Raw genomic sequence first — 19701 nt, forward strand, 5'->3', positions numbered from 1 at the left:
AAGGTGGCCAAATAAGGAGTGAAGCGGTACACCAACTCTTGCCTCACAAAGCCAGAAAGTTGTCTTCACATTTTCGGGGCCTCTGGTAACCCACAGCCCTTGTCGCATAGGCAGTATCCCACAACTAGCAGCGGCCAGCAAGGACTGCTTTTAAGGTGCAGCCTTGTGGTTGCCATGGGCCAACCACTCCCTAGGAAGGTCCTTGGCAGTGTGTTTACCTCCTGGTGTTTGGCGGGAAGTTGGCATCGTCGTTATGGGGACGGAAGATGCTGAAACCAGCTACTTCCTGACGGCACTGAGAAGTGAAGTCTGCCAGATTCTCCTCCTCCGTCCAGGCCACCCTCGCTGGATATTTTCCAGGTTCTGCCTGGAAGGCAAACCAAGTCGAGTATCTTTCCTCTTGGAAAAGGCAAGGTCTAAATACAACTCCATTTTATACAGCTAATTGAATCTTTCAATAGCTATACAGGTCTGGTAGGATCTTATTTGGTTTTAGGGTGCACAGTGTGGCTTTCTTAGCATGTCTGGAAGATATTTCTTATTTCACTATTTATTGTACCGACTTACATAAGGATGGGCAAGCAGGACTGCCTCCCTTGGAGCAGGCCAAAGATGGCCGGAGTCAGGGTGGCGCCGCGGTGCCCCTAGCCCCCATCCGCCTACCATGGCAGCCATAGCCCTACCCCCCGCCCCCTCCCCTGCCAATCGGGTACCCTCCGCTGAGGTCCGGTGCCTCCACTATGGCATTGGTAGGAGGAGCTCCAACCGGAGATTGGGGGCACTCCAAGAGCTCGGCATCCCCTCAAAAGTCGCATCTGGTGTGGGGTCCTTCGGCCCCATGGAGATGTGTCCAGCTTCTGAACCTGCTTCTCGGAGGATAGGTTTCCAAACAGAAATCCCACGACCCTGGGCGGTCAGCCCTCATCTGGAGCAGGAGGTGCCTCGGCTCAGTGACAGGAGACTTGGCTGTCCCAGGGAGACTCCTGCAGGTGCTGTCCATAGCCAGGATGGCGCTCAGCGAAAACCCCGTGTCCCGGCTCGGGGACTGCGCATCTTCCTGGGCCGGGATCTGCAGCCCGCCACCGGCTGCCCTTCACCTTCACAGTGAAACCCAGGTGTCCCAAGTAGATCCCAGGAAAGGATCTGGGGTGTTTATCTCTAAGGCATCCCTTGAGGTAAACTTTAACCGTGTAGGTGTGGGACATTCAAGTAGTTGCTAGCAAAGAGGCTGCTCTATGCAAGCAGGACCAAGGGCAGGCCTAGGACCGAAAAGACCAGAAGTTTTAATTTTAATATTAAGCATACGCAAAATAATTCAATTAACTGCTGGAGGAATTACACCACATGAAACACATGCTGTTGCAAATCACACAGCACTTTATTACACAAGTTCCTGATGCTGCCAGGTACAGGCTTAATGGGGATCCCGGTGGTGCTGTCCTCTGGGGTCTGACAGCTGGGCTGGTCCGGTCCGATGCAGGGGGCCGGCGTTCCTCACCGGAGAGCTCGGTTGCATCTCGATGGAGAGATACTAGCCGTTCTTCTGTCGTCTGGCAGAGAGAGGAGCGTGGAACGGCGTCACCTGCCAGACTGAGAAAAGGACGCGCCTTTGTGGCTGTATCGACAGGTGAGCACCGTTGGCTGGTCAGGACCCATTTTTAAAGCCTGTTGCGCAGCAGTTCAGGTGGCTATCAATGAATTGCGTAGGCACACGTTAATCTCAAACAGGGCGAGGGCCTACATGTGATTATCTAGGAAGAGTACATCATTCACTCAAATGGTTATCCTGACAAGTCACTCTGAGTTGGCAACTGAAGTTCAAATCCTTATGAGGTACACACGCTTCAGAGCAGTGGGGAATGTGTCCTTAATATCACACTTTAAGTTTTCAGGAAAGTGAACTCAAACATTTTAAAACCTTTTAAACATATTTTAGACATTTTTAAACATTTCTATATTTTACTACAACACCAGGTCAGCCTATGGAGAGTTTAGCTAAGCTACACCATGGTCTTGCTGCCACCACATCCCTTTTTTTTTTGGCCAAGTGGATTGTAGGGGCCTTAAAACTGACACTGGCCCTAACCGGTTTGGCTCAGTGGATAGAGTGTTGGCCTGCGGACTCAAGGGTCCCAGGTTCGATTCTGGTCAAGGGCATGTACCTTTGTTGCGGGCACATCCCCAGTAGGAGGTGTGCAGGAGGCAGCTGATCGATGTTGCTCTCTCATCGATGTTCCTAACTCTCTATCCCTCTCCCTTCCTCTCTGTAAAAAATCAGTAAAATATATTTTTTAAAAAAACCTGACACTGGCCCCCTCATTCAGGTGGATGCCCAAGATAGTAGCCACAGTCACAAGCAAATGTAAATTCCTGACATGACTTCACCAACAGCCCTGGTAATCAACACTCTCCCCTGCCTCCCAGCGCCTGTGTGCCTTATGCACCCGTTAGATAAGACCTCAGTGGGGCTTATCAAAACCCCGCTCTTTTGAATTGACCAACCCAGCCCTCACCAGGTAACCCCAAAGCACTCCACTCAGGGTCCCTAATAAAGACAGGTAGCCCAGGTCCTGCCTCTCTGCACTCTTCCTGGACCTCCCGCTGTGGCCCCTGGAGGAATGCAGTGTACTTCCTCCAGGCCCTGTAAGTAAGAAACTTCTGGAATCCAGTTTTCTTGCGGGGGATAGGAGGGTGGCTCACCACCCAGCACCCTGTGCTCCCCTTGGCAAATCTTATTTTAAAAAGTCCTAAGATAGTGGCATAAGGAGCCTAGAACCAAACCACTGACATGCCCCCAGGTGGGAAGAGGCCGATCACACAGCTGGCTCAGGACCAGGGACAGGTGGAAGGAGAAGCATCCCCAGATGGGAAGGGGTTGACCTCACAGAAGTCACGAAGGGCATCAGCGGATGGTGACACAACAGGGAGCAGGAGGCTGAGGAAATCTGCCTCATTGGCAGGCTGGAGTCTGTGGCCCATCAGGAATAGGTGTCACCTAGCTCTTAAATAAAGGATTTTTTGAGAAATCATTTATAATGCTCCAGAGAACATGGCAAATATAAGGGTTATAATTTTCATTTGAATGTTTTTCTTTAACAAAAATGTGAGAAGAGGGAAGTCCCTGATTTTTTTCTACCACTACAGTATTTCAAGATCACTTACCACTCTTCCTTAATAAGGTAACTGATTTTTAAAAATTGATTCAAGAGAGAGAGAGGGAGAGAAAGAAACATCGAGTTGTTGTTCCACTTATATATGCATTCATTGGTTATTTCTGGTATGTGCCCTGACTAGGAATTGAACCTGAAACCTTGGCATATCAAGACCATGCTCCAGCCACCTAAGCTACCCAGACAGCACTGTACAAGCAGCTTCCTCAATCTCAGGAAGAATCTTTGAGCCAGACCCTTCTTTTTTAAAATATATTTTTATTGATTTCAGAGAGGAAGGGAGAAGGAGAGAGATAGAAATATCAATGATGAGAGAGAATCATTGATTGCTGTCTCCTGCATACCCCTTACTGGGGACTGAGTCCACACCAGGGCATGTGCCCTGACTGGGAATCAAACCATGACCTCCTGGTTCATAGGTCGATGCTCAACCACTGAGCCCTGCCAGACTCCCTTTTTTAGGGTGTTTAGGACCCTTTGTTGGACCATGTCATTGATTGTACTATTTATCAGTGGCATGTTAAAACTTGCATGGTTTGTGTAAAACAACACAATTAGGAATTGCAGATATAAAAAGCTTTACCCAATTGCGGAGCAAAACAGCCACAGGTGTGCATATTTCTGACCACATGCTGAGATCCAACAGGCACTTTGCTAATTGGGTTTAGATACATCACTCAGTCTGGCAGTGGGGACAATGTAGGTGGCCCCTGGTGGGAGGACATGGAAACATGGTCTCTTCTGCTTGTCCTGGGAAGGAATATAGGGAATGCTGCTATGCAGAACCTGTCAATATTCTATGGCAAGCAGCATTCCCTTGGTCTCCTTCATAACAACAGTCTTTCCAGTCAGCCATCCTTCCTCCGATTTCCAGGTCTTCAGTGCCAGTTCAGCCAAGCAGCTCTCAGGTTTGACCTGATCACATGAAGCAGTCATGGAAGCCTGGGAAAAGGCTGGGAGACATGGGCGTGTCACCCACTGCTCCTTCACCGTCCAGATTGCGCTCCAAGAGATGCAGTGCTAGTTCCGCGTCTCACGCAGGTTAATGGCCAGCTCAGAGCCCAGATCTCCTTCCCAGCCTTGTGTCTCCCTGGGACATGCACACCCTATGGCCCTCTTGGTGTCTGCAAGACCCCAATTCTGATTTTCCAGAGACATAATTTATACATTAAAGCCAACTCATGGACGCTATTTCTCAGAGGTAGGGTAGGTGGTGAAGTCATCTGTCAAACCTACTTAGGGACGTATCAGAGCACACTCCGCTCTTAACTGGAGCCTTGACTGTGGCTCAGTTGGGCGGGACTTGGGGGCGGGAACATCTGGAGAAATCGCGGCGTCTTGCACATTCCCAATTCCCGAGTTTTACCAGGATCACCACGTTGGGAATGGGGCCCTTCACCTCCTGCTGCTACACAGTCTCAAACGGCCGGCCTTACATCCCTCTCACCGCTCCTGCCCCCGCCCTCCCTAACAAGGGATACCTTCAGGTAAAAGAACAGGAAGTGGCCTTTGTCACCATGGGAACCGAGGACGCTGATTGGGGTTGAATTGCTGAGTCTGCGCAGTCCTCACCTAACTTTTGGTCACGCCCCCAGTCCCCGTTGCTCGCTACTCTCAGGTTTGGATAGAAAGGTGGAGACTCAGAAAATTGATTTTGGTGAATACCACCTCCTTTCCCATGGGAAACTCACGATGTAGTTGGAGCCATGACATAAAATCAAACAATTTCAGTAATTTTAAAAAGCACCGTTAAATGACAGAGGAATACAAATTTCACACAAATCTGACCCAGTCAAAAGGGATCAAGGGAAGTTGCCTGCAGAGGGAATCACTGAGCTAATTTTTGGAGGATAAATAGTTTGTGGATGAAAGGTACAGATGCAGTGGATATGTACTGCACCATCCTGATCCCACTGAGGGACATATTTACCCAGCTGAGGACAGTGTTGCTAGGAAATTCACCTAGAGGCTTTATTGAGAACCAAAAGCAGACACCCGAAAAATGTTCACTGGAAACAGTGCTAGAAGCAAACGGATTAAAGTCAGAGATGTTTAATTGTATTAAATTACTTATCAATTGGCTGGTCAGAGCTGGACGGTTTATTTTTTTAAACTTAGGCTGTTTCCAAATCTTAGCTATTGTAAATTGTGCTGCTATGAACATAGGGGTGCATATATCCTTTCTGATTGGTGTTTCTGGTTTCTTGAAATATAGTCCTAGAAGTGGGATCACTGGGTCAAATAAGAGTACCATTTTTAGGACCTGGACCCTGTGTTTATTTATAGACAGGTGGGATAATGAGAGTTTCCATTTTATTCTTTATGACTTTTCTGTGTTGTTCAAAGTTTCAATTAAAAGTATGTTCTCCTTTAGTAATAATAAAAAGCAAGTGCTAACAAAGAAGATAGTGAAATTTTGCTTCACAACCCTTAGAGCAGGTGGACCTCCTTCCTACCTTGGCCACGTATCCCTGAGTTTGCAGTGTGTTTTGCTGGTGCTCTCAAGAACGGCGATGCCCTGCCATCTAGTGCCCAAGTGGCAAGGGAGCCTTCCAACCAGCATGTCCGTAAAGTAAATATCTGTTTTATCAAGTTTGAAGAAGACAACTAATATACAGTGTTCTAGGTACATCTTTGATTTGGTTATAATCTCAAACTGTTATATTGGACTTGTCTATTTTTCTTTCATTTGTATCAGTTTTTGCCTCACATATTTTTTATTGAGTTTATTAGGGTGACATTGTACTTAGTGCCTTGATACTTTCTTCTTCCTGTTTATTTTCTTATGGGAAATAATCTTATAGTGTTGGCCCTTGATACCACACAGTGAATTTCTATTACAATATTATTTTTCCTAGAATATTGACATGTGAAGCCTTTATATTAAGTCCTACAATAAAAGGCTTTGTTCCCGTGTGAGCAGAGTAAGAGATTTAAAAAATGTATCAACCAAATAACAAAGTTTAAATCTTGTTTGGATTCTAATTCAAAAAACCCAACAGTTTTAAAAAGAAACACTTTTAATACAATTATGGGAAATTGAACATTGACTGGGTATTTCTTATTCAGGAATAACTGCTAAAATATTTACCTGTAAAAATACTAATATGGTAATTTTAAAGTGTCTATTTTAGGAGATAATTATGGAAACATTTTTGGATAAAAAGATATAGTGCTTGAGATTTGCTTCAAAATATTCCAGTAGGCAAGGAATGGGAGAAAAGAAAGTATAGATGAAGCAAGATTTGCAATAATTAAATCGCTGAAACCGGGTGATGGGTTAGGCATGGACGGTTCATTATACTCTTTCTACTGTTTGATTTTCATAGCAAAAGATTTTTTTTTATAACATACATTTATTATATAAACTAGCGGCCCAGTGCACGAAATTCCTGCACTCATGGGGGGGGGGGGGGAGTGGAAGAGGGGGCCTCAACCTGGCCTGTGCCCTCTTGCAGTCGAGGAGCCCTCAGGGGATGTCCGACTGATGGCTTAGGCCCACTCGTATACCCTTAGTCAGACACCCTTAGCACTGCCACGGAGGACAAAAGATTTTTAAAAAATAGAAAGTAGAGCCTTGGTCGGTGATCCAATGGTTAGAGCACCAGCCCGAGCACCGCAGGGTCACCGGTGCGATTCCCTATCAAGAGCATGTACCTGGGTTGCAGGTTCAACAGGAGTGCATGCAGGAGGCAACCAATTGATGTGTCTCTCTCAAATCAATGCTTCTCTCTCTCTCCCCCCTTCCCTTTCACTCTCTAGAAATCAATGGAAAAATATACTTGGGTGTGCATTAAAAAAAAAAGTAATAAGTAGAAATGGCCAAGGCTGCTATTTCCTACCCCGAATCTACTCTCATTTTCCCTTACAAACGGAACCCCTATATTGTTGAGGATGCCGTTAACTGTCCAAATTAATTTTTTAAAATGACTTTTTCAGTCTCTTTTGTAGATGTGAGAGACCGGTGAAAAGCAGATAGAAGCCAACGGGTGTGGCTTCCAGGAAAACGCTTTAAAGGTCCTGGCTCAGCTGGTAAGTGAACTTGTTACCCTGGCCTCTTCCTCTTTTCTGCTGCCCCGTACAAACACCCGAGGAAGGGACCGCAGGGTCGCCTGCACCATTGGCAACCTGAAGGCCAGAATGCATTGATGCTTCGAACAGTGGCGCCAAAAAATGAAAGGAACCTGGATGTTTCCTGACTGTGGAGGTACCACACCCTCTCTGGGATGCTTTCCCCTTCTGTCAACAGGGAGAATTAAACGTTTTCTTATTGTAAATTTGCATTTGCCCTTACAGAGGCTGTACACTCCCCGAAGACAGGTCTTTAGCTTACAAACCTGGCTGCTTTCTGGAATTATCTGGGGTGTTTTAAATATATTAAGGCTTGGGCCCCACTTCCAGAGTGTCTTGATTTCATTGACATGGAGGACAGCCTGGGTATGGGAATTTGCAAAAGCTGCCCCTGGTGATTCTAATTTGGAGACCTACTGTTCCAGCTCGCCGTTGGATCCTCGGAGTGCTTGGCTCCTGGCTGGATGGCGACCAGGCTTAGTTGACTGGCTGTGATCACCCGTGGCGGCGTGGCGTGGGAGGAGCAAAGGTCCTGGTAGCCTTTAGCAACAAAGCCGACAAAGTCTCGCCTTCTTCCCCGCCAACCACGCCCCGTCCTGCGACCTAGCTGTGGCCCCGCCCTGCGCCTTAGCTGTGGCCCCGCCCAACGCCCCAGCTTTGGCCCCGCCCCGCGCCCTAGCTGTGGCCCCGCCCAACGCCCCAGCTTTGGCCCCGCCCAACGTCCCAGCTGTGCAGGGCGGTCCGCGAGCGCCTCTTGTGCGCCTGCGCAGCTCCGGGTCTGGCGGGCAATTTGTTTCTCTCCCGGAGTCGCGTCTCGCGATCCCTGGCTTCTGGCTGAGATCAGAGTTTGAGCGGCTCGCCGCTCGGTCCCGAGTGGGCCCTTTGCTCCCGGACCCGCGTGGAACTGGGGATCCTGACTTCGGAAGCAGGCAGAAGGCATTGCTGGGACGGGTGTGGGGTGCGGGATCGCGCCGGGCGGGGGCGGCGGCGGAGGACCAGGGCTTGGCCTTTCTGCGCCGCTGGCTGGGGTACCTGGAGCGGGTGCTTGAGACGCCCTCACCCACCTCGGTGGCCGTAGCTGAGCCCCTTCCTCGCCTCCCCTCCCCTCGCCTCCTTACCGACCCCCACAGGAAGGCCCCCGCCCCCAGCGTGGGAGAAATGTTTACTGCACCCGTTTCTTTGCACTAGCTGTGTTATTTTGTAAAATTCGTGTCTATTTTGCGTTTTTTAAAGAAAACGGCAATGTTGTCTGTATATATGTATTTGTCCCCCTAAATCCTTAAAGAGATGATGCAGGTTTATTTCCTGTACCATGTTCGGGATGCTTAGACCACAGGAGGCTCAGACCAGTCAGTACTGGACTTTGGTTAGAAACTGAATTTCGTAGAACTGAAAGAAATTGTTCTTGACATCTCGTACTTTATTTTCAAACGCATGTGACCTACTGGATGTGAGCCATTCTTGGATTTGGAAAGTGAGCAGAAATTTGTCTGGCTTTTGTTTTTTGACATTGTGTTTGTATTCCCTTCAGAGGCTTAAAGGATGGCCTCTTCGGATCTGGACCAAATAAGCTTTCATATTAGTGAAAAGATTGGCAATATTAAAAAGTCTCTGTCATTAAGGAACTGTGGTGAGTAGAATAGATTCCACTGACTTTGTACACAATGCATTTTGATTGCTGTCCCCCTTGGAATGATACCTTATGCCTGGTTAAGTAAGTGGATGTATCTTACAACGGTGATGTCAAGCTTCAAATGGCGATTTAGAAGCACTCAGCTGCTGTAACTTACTGGATCACTACTATCAAAAATAGGGAATTTACTCAACTGCTACCATTACTGCAAATCAGTAAACGAGGCCTTAAAATTGAGGTGACTAAAAGTTATTTGGAATACCTGTGTATCCAACTAGCTATCTAATCCCCTGAAATTAATCTCAGTAAAGACATCAGTACTCTCCTTTACTGACTAATGTGATTTAGTTGTTGTGGACCTAGTGTCCAATGCAATTAGCATTGCCCTATTAGGTAGAATAACATAGTGCATCTCATGATGATGATGAGGAGGAGGTGTTAGCTTCTACTGGGTGCTTTACTGGGTTCCAGACACAATGCTAAGCCCATGTTATATGCTTTTTCTTGCTTATCTTTACAATCATCTTGAGGTAGGCACTGAATTCTCTGACTTCAGGCCTGGAGCTCTAGCCATTTCACTCTACTGCCTCCATAACTTACAGATATAGTCAAATTGTGCTTTTATTTATGTGTGTTTGGTTGTTAGAAGTGAAGATGGAAAGATCTGATTATGAGAAAAAAACCGCTGTTTTTATTACTTCTTTTATCTTGAGAGAGGAGGAGACGCCAGTTTTCCCATCCTCAAGTCTATGAAGCTGGAGAGGTGGGGTTGGGAGTAAGAGCATGCCACTTGACAAACTCCGGCCTTTCCTCTGTCTGGCCCGCTGGGCCGCCACCAGCATGGGACTTTTTATGTTTCTTTCTCCACTGACCATTAATCACGTGGCTGGTGTAAATACGAATCCCAACGCTCTACTACAAATTCTGAAGCGAACTCTCCCTAACCTCCCACACACACCTGAGCGCTGGACCAAAACATAAGCTTTTATCTCCCGGGCCAGTGATTAGAATTTTTAAGTTTACACTTTCACTGAAGATATATCCCAGGAAGAGGGGTCCTGACTTTATTTGGGATTCTCACTTCCAACACCCTGTGCCTTTGAAGTTCCAAAACGTTGGCTTGATCCCCATTAAAACTAAATATATTTGCTTGCTGAGACTGACAGACTCTCTCTCCAGCTTCCCTCTGCACCCCCACCTCCCCCCCAGATTAGGGCTGCTGCAGTAGCATCTCACATACATTGCCTGGTTTGTGAGCATTTACCTTATTCTCATGAAAGTCAGCTGTGCATGTAGAGGGTGTTTGTTTTATCTAGCATTTCTAGTTGTGTGTTTTTTAATCCCCACCCGAGGATATTCTTTTTTTTTTTTAAATATATTTTATTGATTTTTTACAGAGAGGAAGGGAGAGAGATAGAGAGTTAGAAACATCGATGAGAGAGAAACATCGATCAGCTGCCTCCTGCACACTCCTTACTGGGGATGTGCCTGCAACCCAGGTACATGCCCTTGACCGGACTCGAACCCGGGACCCTTCAGTCCGCAAGCCGACGCTCTATCCACTGAGCCAAACCGGTTTCGGCCCGAGGATATTCTTTTCATCGATTTTTAGAGAGAGTGGAAGGGTGGGAGGAGGGGGGAGAAAGAGCAAAACATCGACTGGAGAGAGAGACACGCACATGTCGCCTCCCAGCCTGACTGGGGTTGGGGATCGAACCTGTGACCCTTCAGTTCTTGGGCCAGTGAGCAAAACCAGCCAGGGCTCTAGTTTATAGTGGAGGAACTTGCCAGAAACAAGACTCAGGGGACATTGTACTTACCTTTCCCTTCTTTTCCATACCAGTGCTTAGAAATGAGGTCTTAAGATTATCCATGGAGACAGGTCCCAGGGCCTGAAACAGCTCTTTCTGCACCCCTAAGTGTCTCTAGGTAAAGCTCAGCTCCCAAAGTTCGGTTGGGTACATGTGCACTATCGTTCTTCTGTACACCTTATTTTCCATTTTATCTTTGTTTATTAATAGGTCAAGAACCTAACTCAAAGACTATATTAAATAAAATAGGAGATGAGATCCTGGTAATAAATGAACTTCTAAATAAATTGGAATTAGAAATTCAATTTCAAGAACAAACTACCAATTCACTCAAGGTAATGCTTTTCCTTATTTTTAAAAAAATCTTCATTGTTTAAAGTATTACATATGTCTCCTCTCCCTCCCCCTGCCCCCACTCCCACCCCAGGCCTTCACCACCCTATTGTCTGCGTCATGGGTTATGCATATTTGCATACAAGTTCTTTGGTAATGTTTTTCTAGCGAAGCAACAAAATAAAAAGGCAATAAGTACAAATTTCTTAATCACCAGGAATTCTTAAGGGTTCTGTAAATATATTTATAAAGTCCTTAGCTTTGTAAATTATTACTGGTACAGTTTTTTTTGCATTTTATTTTCGCAGTATAAAGCACTCCAGAGCTTCACAGGTATTTCTTTTTTCATGTTGGTACCAATGGAATTGAACATTACTAAAAAGGAAGGATTCCTAAATAATTCTTGGTAGGTTTAATTTAAACAAATGATGTCCTGGTAGGCTGAGATGGAAGGAGTACCTGCCCTGGGAAGAGATGTGGATTCTTACCCTCCCTGCCCTTAGCACCTTCTGCCACCCTGAGAAAGCTATTTTACCTCTTGGGATCTCTGGGTCCTCATTTGGAAAATAATGGGTCATGCTGAACTATTTATTTTTTTTTAAAAAAATATGTTTTTATTGATTTTAGAGAGATTTTAGGAGAGGAAGGGAGAGAGAAATATTCACGGCTGCCTTCTGCATGCCCCCTACCAGGGGTCAAGCCCACAACCCGGCATGTGCCCTTGACCAGGAATGGAACCAGCAACCTCTTGGTGCATTGGATGACACTCAACCAACTGAGACATCCCAACCAGGGCAACTCTTTTTTTTTTTTTTTTAAATATATTGTTATTGATTTCAGAGAGGAAGGGAGAGGGAGAGAGAGAAAGAAACATCAATGATGAAAGAGAATCATTGATTGGCTCCCTCCTACACACCCCCAACTGGGGCTGCAGCCCGCAACCCAGGCATGTGCCCTTGACCAGAATCAAACCTAGAACCCTTCAGTCCACAGGCCAGTGCTCTATCCACTGAACCACACCGACCAGGGAGGCTCTTTTTTTTTAATATTGCTTGCATTCAGTGCTTTTTCACCCCTTCTGTGTTCTGAAAACTCACAATTATTGTGATTGTGTACCATGGTCTTTCATGCTCTTTACAACGTCTTCATACACACACAGGCAGGACAGACACTTATTCGTGAGCATTTTTTGGATTTTAGGAACTCTGTGCATCTCTTGAAGAAGATTATAAAGATGTGGAGCATCTCAAAGAAAACATTCCTCCCCATTTGCCTCAAGTAACAGTGACCCAGAACTCGTAAGTGTATTCATAATTGTTCTTGCCATCTGTATTTATAAAACTACTAGAGGCCCGGTGCACGAATATCGTACATGGGTAGGGTCCTTAGATTATAACGAACACCTCAAGTCTTTTTGCCTTTTCGTGTACTTGCAGTTTTGCTAGTGGCTGTCTGTTTTGTTTTGTTTTTGGTCACTTACGCCAGAAGTCATGTTTCCCCTGTCTTCACCAGTCTTCTTATCCTGCTCTCTCTGAAGGGAAGGTTGCCCCTCTTTCCCAAGGGTGAGTCTCCTCTGGGATCTCTCCCTCTGCTTTTTCTCATTTCTTTCCCTTAGAGAGATAGAGAGTTAGAAACATCGATGAGAGAGAAACATCGATTAGCCGCCTCCTGCACATCTACTGGGGATGTGCCCGCAACGAAGGTACATGCCCTTTACTGGAATCAAACCTGGGACCTTTCAGTCCACAGGCCGACGCTCTATCCACTGAGCCTTTTTCTCATTTCTTTCCCTTAGATGTGCGGGAGGCAGCTGATCGATATTTCTCTCTCATCGATGTTTCTAACTCTCTATCTGTCTCCCTTCCTCTCTGTAAAAAAATCAATAAAATATATTTAAAGGTAAAATGACAGGGTATTTTGTCATTTTAGGCCAGATTGTTCTTTGTTGTGAGAATAGCGTGTTTAATTACATCCCTTACTCTACCAACTACTTGTCGGTAGCACCTCAGTTCCCCTCCACACCCCCATCCCCAACCGTGGTGACCATGAAAAGTGTCTCCAGACACTGTCATATGTCCTCTGAGGGGCAGAATCTCCCTGACCCTTGAGAACCACTGTCTTAGGGTAGAAATAACCTTAATGAGCTTCCCATCTTAAAAACAGCCAAAAGAACCAAATACTTAGCTCTGCTCCCCCCTCAAACTACTGTCCTATTTCTGTTCACTGCCAATATATGTTTGTACCTCTTCTTCCCAGAGCAGCCAACACCTGGCTCCTACCACGTTTAAGGAACTGGTTGTTGAAGGTTATAAAGAGGTCAGAATCCCTCTTCAGCCCTGATTCTTCCTTTCAGGTTTTATTTTGTTGCCCATCTTCTTGTTTTTGAAATTCTGTCACCTGCACCATGTGTTGGATGCTGATTTCTTCCTAGTATGCGTACAATTCTGACGATTGCCTGTGTGCTGTGCATCTCTATTCTGTAGTGTTAATGTATCAGATCTTGACTCTGAAGAACCTATCAAAGTTGAGGAACCTGGAGTCACAAAGAAGCCCTCTAAAGAGCAAAGGAATATTAAAGAAATGCCATTTATAACTTCTGAGGAGTTTAACGGCATCCCTGCGTAAGTATTTAAAATAAATGCTAACGTTCAACTCTTTAATAATCAACATACATGCTTGTTTAAATCACAAGGCTTCATTATATTTATCATAATACGCTGTGTTCAAATACTGACTTTTCCTAAAACAGCTTTATATTGGACTATGAAAATGCAGGAAATCTTTTGTTGAAAATGCTCCAAATCATGTAGAGATTCAGAGAAGGGTCAGTTTATTGCCGAGTCCTCTCCAGGACCATTTTGTGATTTAGACTTATCCCCGTACATTTTAGACGTAGTCTCAGTTTTGCTGTGATTTTAATGCAAGTGTGTTGTAAAGAATTGAGGTTAGAATGGAGAGTGTTGTGTTTGTTTTTCCATTTGTCCCTTAACTTATGCCCCACACTTATTTGAGTCTGGGCTCTATTCTGGACCTGGGTCACTAGGAGAAAACAGGGCCGAATAACACAGCAAGCCTCGCCTAGAGGCAGGTCTCCTTTGCACTTTACAGATGGCAGCAGTGGGAAGCCAGTTATGGGAATTGTGTTTGTTTTTTTTTAAATATATTTACTGATTTTTTTACAGAGAGGAAGGGAGAGGGATAGAGAGTTAGAAACATCGATGAGAGAGAAACATCGATCAGCTGCCTCCTGTACACTCCCCACTGGGGATGTGCCCACAACCAAGGTACATGCCCTTGACCGGAATCGAACCTGGGACCCTTGAATCAGCAGGCCGATGCTCTATCCACTGAGCCAAACCGGTTAGGGCGGGAATCGTGTTTTTAAACATTTTTTAAAAATATATTTTATTGATTTTTTACAGAGAGGAAGGGAGAGAGATAGAGAGTTAGAAACATCGATGAGAGAGAAACATCGGCCAGAGAAACATCGGCCAGCTGCCTCCTGCACATCTCCCACTGGAGATGTGCCCGCAACCCAGGTACATGCCCTTGACCAGAATCGAACCTGGGACCTTTCAGTCCGCAGGCCGACGCTCTATCCACTGAGCCAAACCGGTTTCGGCGGGAATCGTGTTTTTAAACTCTCATAATTTCAGGGCTTCGCTTCTTGGCTTTATATCATTACATTTTTCATTATTATTTTATAATACATGTGGTTAGAAAATATTTGTTGTCGAAAATGATCATCTGTAATTCTACCACTCAGATAAGATAGAGTATTTCCTTGTAGATTTAATTTAATTTCACATACATAATTGGTTGTTTTTTTATTATTACAAAAAAAACAAAAACTGATATAGACAGCTCTCAGGAAAGTAAAATAATCATGCTCTGCGTCCCAGGTATTTTCCTCCTAGGCCTCTAGCTCAAGGAAATGAGGAATTACAGAATAGACTTGCCTAAGAGAAATCTCACTACCATTATTTCTGAGAGTGAGGTTGTTAGACCCTCTGGGAGGAGGATGTCTAGCTTTGTCGGAAGCTGCCCAGCTGTCTTCCAGCGTGGCTGGGCCCTTGTGCATTCCCACCGTAATGAGTGAGCGTTGCCAGTGCTTCGCATCCTTGCCTGCCTCAGTTTTGTCAGTTTTTTTCTGTTTTAGCAATGCCAATAGGTGTGCAGTGGTATCTTGTTTTAAGTTTCAGTTTCCTAATGACATACAATGTTGAGCATCTTTTCACGTGCTTATTGGCCACTTGAAAAATACTGGCTGTTCGCTAATTCTGGGATGAGTCAGGAGCTGACATTTCTCTTTAATCTTTGGGGGCAGGGTGGTCACTCAGTCTTTTCCTTTATCGACAGCTTTGTTTTCATGAAATTCTGTTTGAGCTGTTCAGTTTTTTAAATTGTTGTTATTGTTGTTGCTCATTGGCTGAACTACAGGGAAGAACTGTGGAGTAGAAGGTTTTTTAGAAAATGCTTTCATAAAGGGGTAAAAGAAGGAAATTAAATAGTCATGGTAGAGTATTAATTTTTTAGGGGCTATTTGGTGAATAAGAGAAATAAGATTACAGTGTAACATCATCATAAACATTTTTCAAAGGAAATATTTTGTATAATGAGTCTTTAAAAAAAACATAATCATCTACTTATTTACAGGTACATGAAATCCCGCTTAACCTATTGTCAAATTAATGATGTTATTAAAGAAATCAACAAGGCAGTAGTTAGTAAATATAAGATCCTACATCAACCAAAAAAGTCTATGAGTTCTGTGGCCAGAAATCTCTATCACAGATTCATTGATGAAGAAACAAAGGATACCAAAGGTAAAATGACAGGGCATACGTCTATGTATATCTGCCATCTGTTTGGAGTGTAAATAAATCATGAGAAACAGAACTAATTCTAGAACATTCTAAATTTAGAGAGGCCGTTCTCCACCGGGGGCGATTTTCCCACCACGGGACACTTGGCCATCTCTGGAGACAGCTTTGGTTGCTACAACTGGGGTTGGGTTGGCATTTGGTGGATAGAGACCAGGGATGCTGCTAAAGTCCCCTCCAACGCACAGGACAGCTCCCACAAAAAAGAAGGATGTAACCCGGAATGTGGTGCTGAGGCGGAGAAACACTGCTTTAGAGTTTATTATGGAACTATAACCAGTGTTTCCAGAATGAGAATAGTAACCGTAACAGTTGGTCGTGCTTCCTGTGTGCCAGATGGTACACAGGGAGCTTCAGTCCTCCTCGCATCCTTAGGAGGTATGGGCGACCGCTAACTCCATTTTGCAGACCAGGCAGAGAGCCCAAGTTACTTGCCCAAGGCCAGCCAGTCAGGTGATAGAGCTGCCGAGGGTCTCATTCTCTTATCCACTATCTCCAATTAGCTCTTGAAAAGTGAATTGTTCAAAAGATATCAACAGATAGGTAGTGATATACTAAGCAGGGCTAGGTTACTGAAATGCTACAGGAAACATTATGCAACTTCACTTGAAAGAATAATTGTTATTTTGGCAAGAATACCGTTTCTCACTTTGGTTGGGTAATGATAGTAAACATGATTAATGCCATTCATAATCACAATGTAATGCATTAAAGACTCATCTTGAAAGTTGCCCTTATAAAAATTAGCACTAATATCTTTATTTTCAGGTCATTATTTTGTAGTGGAAGCTGACATAAAGGAGTTCACAGCTTTGAAAGTTGACAAGAGGTTTCATGTTATACTGAATATCTTACGACATTGCCGGAGGCTGTCAGAGGTCCGAGGGGGAGGACTCACCCGATACGTTATAACCTGAGGCCCTTTGAACCAGCCAACAGTAGGGTATAGAGGTTATTCCTACAGTGTCCTTATATGTAATTAAAAAAAATATATAATTTATCTTTTCTTGTTTCTTATACAAATAAAACTTCTTTAAAATAAAGCATATAGGAAAATGGGAGATATCTGTAATACTATCAACAATAAAAAATATATTACAAAGTAAATAAATAAAGCAAAGCATATAATCCTGGCTGGTGTGGCTCAGTTGGTTGGAGCATCGTCCTGTGCAGGAAAAAAAATCAGATTCCTCCTTCCTCACCTTTTGTTCTAGTCTGGTCCCAGGTGGATTGGCTGAGGCCCACTCACATTGGGGAGGGCAATCACTTTACGAAGCCGCTGATTCAAATACTAACTAATCTGGAAACACCCTCGCAGACACACCCAGAAATAATGTTGAATCTGGGCACCCCGTGGCCCGTCAGGTTGGCGCTTAAAAGTTAACCATCATAATCTATGACTACGCATCTGCTGGCCGGCTGATCCTCGTGGCAGAGAAAGAAAGTGTCTCACCAAGTGTGTGAGCTGTGCTTAACTGCATCCTAAAAACTGCAACTCTAGTCCTTACTTGTCACTCAGAAATCAAATTGTTTCTTGGGGATACTCTTGAACTTAATTCAGCAGCATGGTGTGTCAAAAAGAAGGCATCAGAAACCTGGGTCCTGACCTGCCTCTGCCCTTTACTCCCTCTGGGTTCTCCCTTCAAAAATGTAACCCTTCCTCACACGCTCCATATCTACCATCCTGCCCCACACTGTGTCCTCTGTCCTCTGGGTTAATGCATAGCTTCTTAACTGGTCCCCGTTTGTTCTTGTCCCCCTACCATCTACTCTCCACACGAACCAAAGTTATGGTAGGACACTCCGCTACTCAAAAACCTTCAGCAGCTCCCATTTCTTACACACAGTCGAGTCCTTACAAAGGCCTGCGAGGCCCTTCAGGGACCCCTTCTCAACTCGGGGATATCATCTCCATTTCCCAGCTCTGCTCCAGCCACTCCAGCCTCCATGCTGTTTCTGGAACAGGCCGAGTAAGCCTCCCTCAGACCTTAGTGCTGGCTGTTGCCCTGCCCAGAAAGCTCACCTACCCATGTGACCCTCCCCCTTTCCTCCTGGGTAGCTGCTCAAATCCCCTTTGATCATTGAGACCTCAGACCACCGTATGTTCAAGATTAGTTTCCTTCTGCAACACACCCCCTTTTCTGCTTCATTTTCCTTCATAGCATATTTGTCCAGCTGTTGGGTTATGTATTTCATGTATTTATTTGCCTTTCTCCCCTCACTAGATTATAAACTCTGAGGTTAGGAGTTTTCCTCCCCTTTCATTCACTGCTGTATCCCGGGCCAGTCTAACAGCTTTCCAGTAGAGGGCGCTAAATAAATACGTATTGAGTGCACATTAACTGAAAGTCTGTGCCCTTGGGTAAGTGACCACCTTTCCATATATATTGAGACGGTTGAACAAAAATGTTTTCAGGACCTTCTAGTTTTAATATTCTATGATTCTAACACTCCCACATACTTCTGGGAAATATATTCATGTTAAATATAAAAGATATTTCCTCTGGCTAGATTACAAAAAATTGTAAAAAATATTCTGATGAGCTTTACACAGTGGTAGTATCATAGACAATAAGGTTTATCTGAGGCATGATTATTGCTAATTGAAAACTTTTCCCAATGCCCCGCCATGACAACTTGAAATATAGTTGGCATTGGCAATTTTTGACAGTCCCTATGGAGACTAAATATATATATGTAAATTCTGATAATTACATGGAAATCCCATTTTTTTTTGGTAAAAGTTTATTTGAGCCAAACTGAGGCCATCCTGGGGAGCAAGATCTCAAATGCTCTGGAAATCTCATCTTTTAAGTAAAGACGCTGAAAAGTATTAAGTTTCAAAAAATATTGAAATTTAAGTTACTAGTTAGGTAATAAAATGAAGCTTTTTGTAAAATGATTAGGGGCCATTTATAAAAATTGTTTTCAGCCATCATCTTTAGTTTTCTAATTTATTTTGCATATTAGATAAAGTTTTAAGTTTCACAATTTGTAAATGTTATAATTCAATTATTATGGTGCATTATATAGAACTTTGTGTGACAGCTTGAAGTTTTGTTTCATAATATTAAATGATTTCTTTATGAAACATTCCCACCTCCTAATAAGCCATTACCATTGTTCCATAAATATATCTAATAATACAAGTGGCAAAATAAAAGAAAGATTACTCAATATATTAAGGAACCTTCCTGGATATACTTTAAACAATGTTACTCAAATTGGAGCCAAGACTATATATGATTTGAAAGTAGAAATAATATCAATTGAGCTCTGTTTAAGTTAGGCTGACTCAAGGGAGTCTCTAAGTAGTACACAAAAGAAAAATTTATGAGAAATTACGGTATAATGTGCAAATTTTACTTCAAATTCTTAGGATCATCTTTTGCCCTGGTTTATTGAAAAGCAGTCCATTAGCGTGTAAGAGTTGCAATTTATGTGCAACAAAATGCACAGATCTTAAGGGTACAGCTCAATGTGTATACCCAATGTGACCCACAGTCCTATCGAGCTTTTTCTTAAACTTTCAATTTTGAAATAATCACAGGTTCCCGTGCAGTTGCAAGAAATAACGCAAATAGAGCCTTTGTACCTTTTACTCTTTGCCTCAATATCACAACCAGGGTACAATCAAGATACAAAACATTTCCATCACCACAAAGATCCCAAGTACGCCTTTTTATAGTCACACCCACTTCCCTCCCACCACCACCCCTCCTTAGCCCCTGACAACTCACCTGTCCTCCATTTCTATAATTGTGTCATCTCAAGAATGTTCGATAAGTGGAATGATACTT

The 19701-nt window shown here is 44.1% G+C and overlaps 1 protein-coding gene and 1 non-coding gene across 2 annotated transcripts; both read left to right on the top strand.

Annotated features, from left to right (window-relative positions):
• Window positions 1–8056: 8056 nt before the first annotated feature.
• SKA1 (spindle and kinetochore associated complex subunit 1) lies at window positions 8057–17011 on the top strand. The gene is made up of 7 exons (XM_070421629.1): window positions 8057–8177; window positions 8773–8871; window positions 10896–11020; window positions 12219–12316; window positions 13502–13639; window positions 15675–15844; window positions 16670–17011. Exons 2-7 carry the CDS (start codon window positions 8784–8786, stop codon window positions 16816–16818), a joined length of 768 nt encoding a protein of 255 aa, XP_070277730.1. The 5' UTR covers window positions 8057–8177; window positions 8773–8783; the 3' UTR covers window positions 16819–17011.
• A 1432-nt stretch (window positions 17012–18443) lies between these two features.
• LOC139014823 (U4 spliceosomal RNA) lies at window positions 18444–18584 on the top strand. Its single transcript, XR_011472353.1, has one exon. It is a non-coding gene; the product is annotated as a U4 spliceosomal RNA (small nuclear RNA).
• Window positions 18585–19701: the final 1117 nt, after the last annotated feature.

Source organism: Myotis yumanensis, unplaced genomic scaffold (assembly GCF_028538775.1).
Source record: "Myotis yumanensis isolate MYYU_CA2020_CCGP unplaced genomic scaffold, mMyoYum1.0.hap1 SCAF_7, whole genome shotgun sequence".
Taxonomy (NCBI): domain Eukaryota; kingdom Metazoa; phylum Chordata; class Mammalia; order Chiroptera; family Vespertilionidae; genus Myotis; species Myotis yumanensis.

Bases quoted from the DNA above. Each gene is read 5' to 3' on its own strand.
- SKA1 (XM_070421629.1), top strand. From the start codon at position 8,784: ATGGCCTCTTCGGATCTGGACCAAATAAGCTTTCATATTAGTGAAAAG. The intron at 12,317-13,501 runs GTAAGTGTATTC...TCTATTCTGTAG, and splicing joins GTAACAGTGACCCAGAACTC to TGTTAATGTATCAGATCTTG. The intron at 13,640-15,674 runs GTAAGTATTTAA...ACTTATTTACAG, and splicing joins GAGTTTAACGGCATCCCTGC to GTACATGAAATCCCGCTTAA.